At 59.5% G+C, this 6,061-nt stretch overlaps 1 protein-coding gene across 1 annotated transcript; it reads left to right on the plus strand.

The window, feature by feature from the left end:
• Positions 1-2,853: 2,853 nt before the first annotated feature.
• ETV3L (ETS variant transcription factor 3 like) lies at positions 2,854-6,061 on the plus strand. The gene is made up of 5 exons (XM_090055231.1): positions 2,854-2,914; positions 3,272-3,509; positions 4,079-4,265; positions 4,367-4,490; positions 5,375-6,061. The coding sequence occupies exons 1-5, from the start codon at positions 2,854-2,856 to the stop codon at positions 6,016-6,018; spliced, it is 1,254 nt and encodes a 417-aa protein (XP_089911357.1). The 3' UTR covers positions 6,019-6,061.

The raw sequence follows: 6,061 nt of genomic DNA on the forward strand, positions 1-6,061 counted from the left end.
GGTTTCGGTACAGCCGCGGTACAAAAGCCTTTTAAATCCCACTTCCCCGAGAGACCCGGAGCTGGGGAGCGAGGAGTCAGCACAGGGGGAGGGGAATGCCCCCTCCCGGTCCTCCATGCCCACACCGCTGGCTCCGCTGGAGCTGCTTCGGGTTTGCACTGATGTACCGTGGCACCAGCCACGAGGGAAGGGGGGCCACGACTCCTGGGTTCTTTCCCAGGCTCGGCAGATGGCGACGTGCTCTCTCCACCCCTGGATCAGGGCTTTGCTTCACAGAGGCTCCATGCACCACCCTTGGAGCTGGGCCGGGGGCCTCGGGGGCCTGCTTGAATGCGGGCACAGGGAAACATGCCCTTGTGTTTCCAGCTTGCCCCCCAGATCCACAAAATGCCCGGCAAGGATGGTGTCTGAGCAGAGAGGTGGGTGGGTGAAGGTCATGTCTGGGGGCAGGAGGGAAGAAAGGGAGCCCCGAACAAGTTGCGCAGTGCTAGCAGGTGGACATGGGAGTGAATCTGAGCCACGGCAGGCATTTCGGGCTCTAGCGGGGACAGGAGCTGGTTCGAGGCAGCGGCAATCGGGGACAGATGCTCACAGAGGCCGAAAGCCACAGGGAAGCAGCCGGGGGATATGGACCTGCTGCCTGGCTGCCTCCCTGGAGAGGGACAGATCCTGGGAGCTGGGGACAGAGCTCTCCCCCGGGTAGGGGACGTCTGAGGGGTGCAGGCAGGGGGTTGTTTTGGGCCAGCTGATTTTTGTCCATCCTCCTTGCTCTGTACAAAAAGCCTCCAGCTCCCCATGGTTCACCTCTCCTCGCTGCCCTGTCTGCAGAAAAGGGGCGTCTTTAGGGGCCGAACGAGTCCAGGGGAAGCTGGCGGAGCAACACGGGCGAGAGGTCAGGCTTCGCTTTGTAGGGCCCAGGACTCTGGCCTCTGACCCCCGGCAGCAGCCTCACACCACGGCTGAGCAGGTACAAAACAACCCGAACAAGAGATAATTGTTCTCCGGTGGTTTCTCTCCTGTGGGATCCTGCTGGTCCCAAGCACCTCTCCTCCCACTGGATGGTTGGACTGATGGGGCTGTTTCCACACCAATCCCTTCCCCCCACCCCGTGTCATTCCTTCACTGAGATGCTGCCTCACCAGCCCGACTTTTGCTGGATATTAGGAATGAATCTAAAATATTTTACAGTGGTTTTTTTCCCCCCTTTTCTCTCCCTGTCAAACCAGCTGACTTGAACCTTTCTAGAAAATAAAGGGGAGAACATGGGAGGAAAGGAAAGCATTGACTTGGGAGGAGAGGATTCAGAGGACGTAGAGCAGAGGCCATGGATGCCTTTTCCCCTGGCTGAGTTTTCATTCAGGGGGTGGAAAGGGGCTTGGAAACAGGTGTTTATAAAAGCCATGCAGTCAACCTAGTGGCAAAGAGGAAAACCATGAGTCCAAGAAAATAGAGCCATATCTGGGCAACCTTTATGCATCGGAGCAGATTTACTCTTGGTTCTCATGGGTTTAAACGTGGGGAGATGGGACCTGGCTTTGCTTCCCTGTGGATGAAGAAAGTGAGAGCCACAGGCTCTTGCTAGGATATATTGGTGTGGTCAGAGGTATGAAATCCCCTGAGCCCCTCTCTTCTCTCATCGTCTCTGTTTCAGGCCTTAAATGTCTTGAATTCAAGCCAGGGTTGTCCTTTGCTGCTCTCCTGCCCAGCACCTGCCTTTGCTGGGCAAGTGAGTGGGTCTAATGGTTTTCTGTAGGAAAATCATAGAAAATTATAGAAAATTAATGTTGGAAGGGACCTCAGGAGGTCATCTAGTCCAACCCCCAATCCAGCAGAACAGTCCCCAATTCTTCCAAATCCATGAATCAGGGAAGTTTCTCTTTTTCTCTCCCCCCTCCCCTTTCATTAGCTTTCTGTCTCTCTTCCCTGGCAGAGGGGTAAGAAGATTTCAAATTAACCCTTCCTCTTCCCATATATAGGATGATGAATCTTCCTAAAACCCTTGCGCTCTCATTCGTTCCATCCCACCCACAATAGTTTCCAACTGAAACTTTCCCCAGAGACCCACGTCTCAGCAGCCAGGGAAGTGGAGACCCAAGAGCTCCCCAGACCTTTAGGTTTCATAGCCTGGGGTTGTCAAAGGAGCATGTTCAGATCTGAACCCACATCACCCTGTTTGTTCTTGTCCACTTTGAGCTGGCTAGTGAATTTGGGGGGGGAGCAGAGGGCTTGGTGCTGGGGGTGTTTTATTGTTCCTTATGTGGTCTAGGGAGATAAAAAGAAAGGTATCAATCATTGCATCCCTTCCCCCCTCCCACCTCCCCAAAAAAAGGAGTTTTATGATAGAAAAGCCCATTCTGCTGAAGTGAGACTGGTCATGGCGGGGAAAAGGAAACCCGCTCTTCAGATTGCAATAGAGACCGAATCAGATAAATCTCTGCACACAAACTGGAGATGCCGACCTGGGGAAATAGGGTACTCTGGGGCACTCTCCAGCTGGGTCCCCTGGTCCCATTCTTGCCACTGTGCTCTAGAAACATCCTGCCCTTCAGAGCAGATAAATTCCCCTTGCTCACTGCTTGCCCCAGACAGGACTGAGAGAAAGACTGTGCAAGCGCCAGAGACAGGACCCAGGAGTCCTGATCTCTGCCCCCTCTATGCTACCCCTTGCTGTAGCACCAGACCCCCTCTGTTCCAGGACAACCCAGGAGTCCTGGCTCCCAGCACCCTCTGCTTGAATGGGCAAAGAGCACTTCCACCCGCGCTGCCCTCCCGGGGCTGCTGGCAGCTCCTGTTCCCAGGCAGCCCCTTCCCCTGCAGTGATGGCTTTGCCTTTGCGCTCTCCAGGTTGGCGAGATGCAGTGTAGCTGCGTAGCCGAGGGCATGCCAGCGGTTCCCAGCTCCTACTGGATCTCAGGTGAGAACGGGAGCCAGCCCCTTTCTTCCCCCCATGGAGATGGTCAGTGTCTTGGGGACAAACTTGGAGCTCTGGGTCCAATTCTGATGTCCTGAGCCCCTGCCTCTCCCAAAGCACTTTGCAGAGAGAGTTGTTTCCCTCCAACATGGATAGGCAGCTGGTTAACAACCACACACAATGCCACACAGGAATTGCACGCCCAGCGCTGAAATGCAGCCAGCTCTGGGGTGGCATGTGGCACCTGTCTACCAGCTGCACATAAAGCTGCATCCCGTTGGTGGCGGGGGCAGACGGGTAGGAATGGTGCATGCATAGCACTGTCCCCGGGGTCCATCTGTGCTCCCGCTTGCTCTACAGGGCTGGCGTTCCCCGACTGGGCCTACAAGGCAGAGTCCAGCCCTGGCTCCCGCCAGATCCAGCTGTGGCATTTCATCCTGGAGCTGCTGCAGAAGGAGGAGTTCCGGCACGTCATCGCCTGGCAGCAGGGCGAGTACGGCGAGTTTGTGATCAAGGACCCCGACGAGGTGGCACGGCTGTGGGGCCGGAGGAAATGCAAGCCCCAGATGAACTATGACAAGCTGAGCCGGGCGCTCAGGTGCGAGGCAGGGGCAGCGCTGCCCAGAGGCTTGGCCTGGGGTCCCTTGTAGCAGTACCCCTGGGAAGTCCTGCAGCCTGGGTACCGGGTCAGACAAAGCAACCGGGCTCATCTCTGGGCCTGATCCCTGTGGAAGTGTGCTCAGCTCCAGGGCCGTGCATGGCCCATCACTGTGGAAGTGAGCGACAGCTGCGATTTAGCTGGGCCCTAACCTGGAGGGGCTCAGGGAGGACCAGACTCAGCCTAAGCCCTGGGAGCCAGGAAGGAAGGAACGGTGCAGGGGAGAGAACAAGTGTCCTCTCCAGCTCCTGCTTTCCTTCCTCTCTCCTTTGGTACCCCTCTCCCTTTCTTCCTCCCAGGCACAGTGGGATGCCCTGGGCTGGCAGACCCGAGGCAGGCAGGTACCAGTGCCGTTGCCCAGCCGTGGCCAGACTCCCCTGTTGCTGGTCCCCACCCTGGGGGAGGGTTTATAGGACTCCCTTAGTGCAAATCTTCCTCTCCATCAGCACTGACAGTCTATCTGTCCTTCCTTCCCTCGCACTCTCTCTCTGGGCTCCTGTCTCCCCCAGGTATTATTACAACAAGCGGATCCTGCACAAGACCAAAGGCAAGCGCTTCACCTACAAGTTCAACTTCAGCAAGCTCATCTTTGTCAACTACCCGCTGTGGGACCTGCGCTGCCCTGCGCCCCCGCTGCTGCTGGGAGCCGCCGGCATGTGCCGCCCTGCCATGGTCTCCACTGGGCTGCAGAGCGAGGTAACCGCAGGCCGACGGGGAATGGTTTGCCCAGCCTAAGCGGGGTGTGGGCCCAGGCTGGGCTTGGGGCTGAGATGGTTTTGCTCCTTTTCCGGCTCCAGTTCCTACAGAACGTGCTCTTTACTCGCCGGGCACTGGCTGACCAGCTGGCCTGCCACCGCAGCCTGCAGGAGCCATCGGGCGCAGATGGCACAGGGGACAAGAAAGCTGTGTCCGGGGGAGCCCGTAAGTGCTGGGGGCGGGTGGGTGAGTGGCTGAGCCAGGGGCATCATGCAGCCCATTTTGCTGTGCTAAGAACAGTTCTGATGGCAAGTAGGGCTGGACATGTGGAGACCTTGAACTGGAGCAATGCAGCCTGGGCATGCACACATGCAAGAGTGCCTGCACACTGGCGCACGCTTGCCCTCACCTTCCATGCAAGGCTGGCACCTGCCAGTACATCACAGGCCCCTGGGTGGGCACAGCCAGCTCCCCTCTGAGCCCACGGGCACTGGGGTGGCAGGGCTCAGATGTGCATGTGCCAGGATGGGCAAGGAAGGCGCCCATGGCAAAGCTTTGACTTGCTGCCGTGGCCTGTGGGGGCCGCTGATGCCAACAGGGGCCCCGCGAGGTGGGAACTGGAAAGGCCTGCCTGCCTCCCACACCCTGACGTCAGCTGGGCCTGGCACAGGTGGCTACAGGTGCCTCCTGGGGAGCTGCCCAGGCTGGAATCTGCGCAGGCTCCCGCACCCAGGGTGCGGCCGGGAAATCACAGGAGGCTGCAGACAGGGAGGGACGGAGGGAGGCATCTGAAGCAGGGGCTGCGCTGACATCCTGCCAACGTCCCTCCTCCCCAGGGCTCGGGCACGGGGACCAGGGCTGCTTGTCCCATGCAGCTCCTCCCAGCCTAGAACGGGGCCTGCAGGTGAAACCGTGTCCGCGGCTGCAGTGGAGAGATCGGTGCCGCCCCGCTGCGCTCACCGTCTGAATGACCGAAGGGAGGGGAAGGGAAACAGGCACAAGGAGGGACCCAGCGCCTGAGTGGGGGGCAGAACCCAAGTGTCCTGACTCTCAGTTTGGTGCCGGAGCAGGTTGCTGCCAGTCTCACGCCTCTCCCTGTCTCTCCGCAGGCTTTGGCTCCGTCCCTTCGCCCTGCTTCTTTGGCTCCTACTGCAGCCCAGGGGTGCAGGATGAGTTCCCCCACCTGGCTGCCTTCCCGCCCCCCAGGCTCGCCCCTAATGGCAGCCGCCAGCTCTGCTCACCCAGCCACTGCCCCATGCCCAGCCCGCCCGAGTGGCCACGCTTCTCTGGCCACATCTTCCCCCACAGCCAGGTGGTGCTGCCCCTACCAGAGCACACCCAGCCCCATGGTCCCTTGGGACTCCCCAAATCAGATGCCCTCTTGATGGGGGTCAGCTTCCTGCCCCCTCGGCTGCAGGGGCGAGCCTTCCCTGGGCATCCACTGGGCACCGTGCAGGGGGCTGCAGAGAGGCTGCAGTTCCTGCCGGACCTGTCCCTGCCTGAAGAGGAGGAGAGGGAGGATGAGGAAGGCCAGTGCCGGGCTCCTTCTGCACAGCACGGCCAGGAGGTGAAGCCTGAGGTGGAGCTGGAGCTGGAGGGCACGGCTCTGGGCAAAGACACAACCTTCCTGGGCCCTGGAGGGGAGGGCGGTAGCCCGTGTTACCCCTCCGAGCTGAGAGCCCCTGCGGGAGCTGCCCCCCACCTCTCCTGCCTGTCTGGCTTCAAGGCCACCTGGCCCTTGGACCCCACCTAAAAGCAATGCCGCGGTGCCGTGTCCCCCTGCCATTTTGCCCCTT

The sequence above is a fragment of the Crocodylus siamensis genome, chromosome 6 (assembly GCF_052110815.1).
Source record: "Crocodylus siamensis isolate JL-2025a chromosome 6, ASM5211081v1, whole genome shotgun sequence".
Classification (NCBI taxonomy): domain Eukaryota; kingdom Metazoa; phylum Chordata; order Crocodylia; family Crocodylidae; genus Crocodylus; species Crocodylus siamensis.

Excerpts from the sequence above, each read along its gene's own strand:
- ETV3L (XM_090055231.1), top strand. The coding sequence starts at position 2,854 with ATGCAGTGTAGCTGCGTAGCCGAGGGCATGCCAGCGGTTCCCAGCTCC. Across the intron at positions 2,915-3,271 it reads CAGCTCCTACTGGATCTCAG|GGCTGGCGTTCCCCGACTGG; the intron begins GTGAGAACGGGA and ends CTTGCTCTACAG. Across the intron at positions 4,266-4,366 it reads CCACTGGGCTGCAGAGCGAG|TTCCTACAGAACGTGCTCTT; the intron begins GTAACCGCAGGC and ends TTCCGGCTCCAG.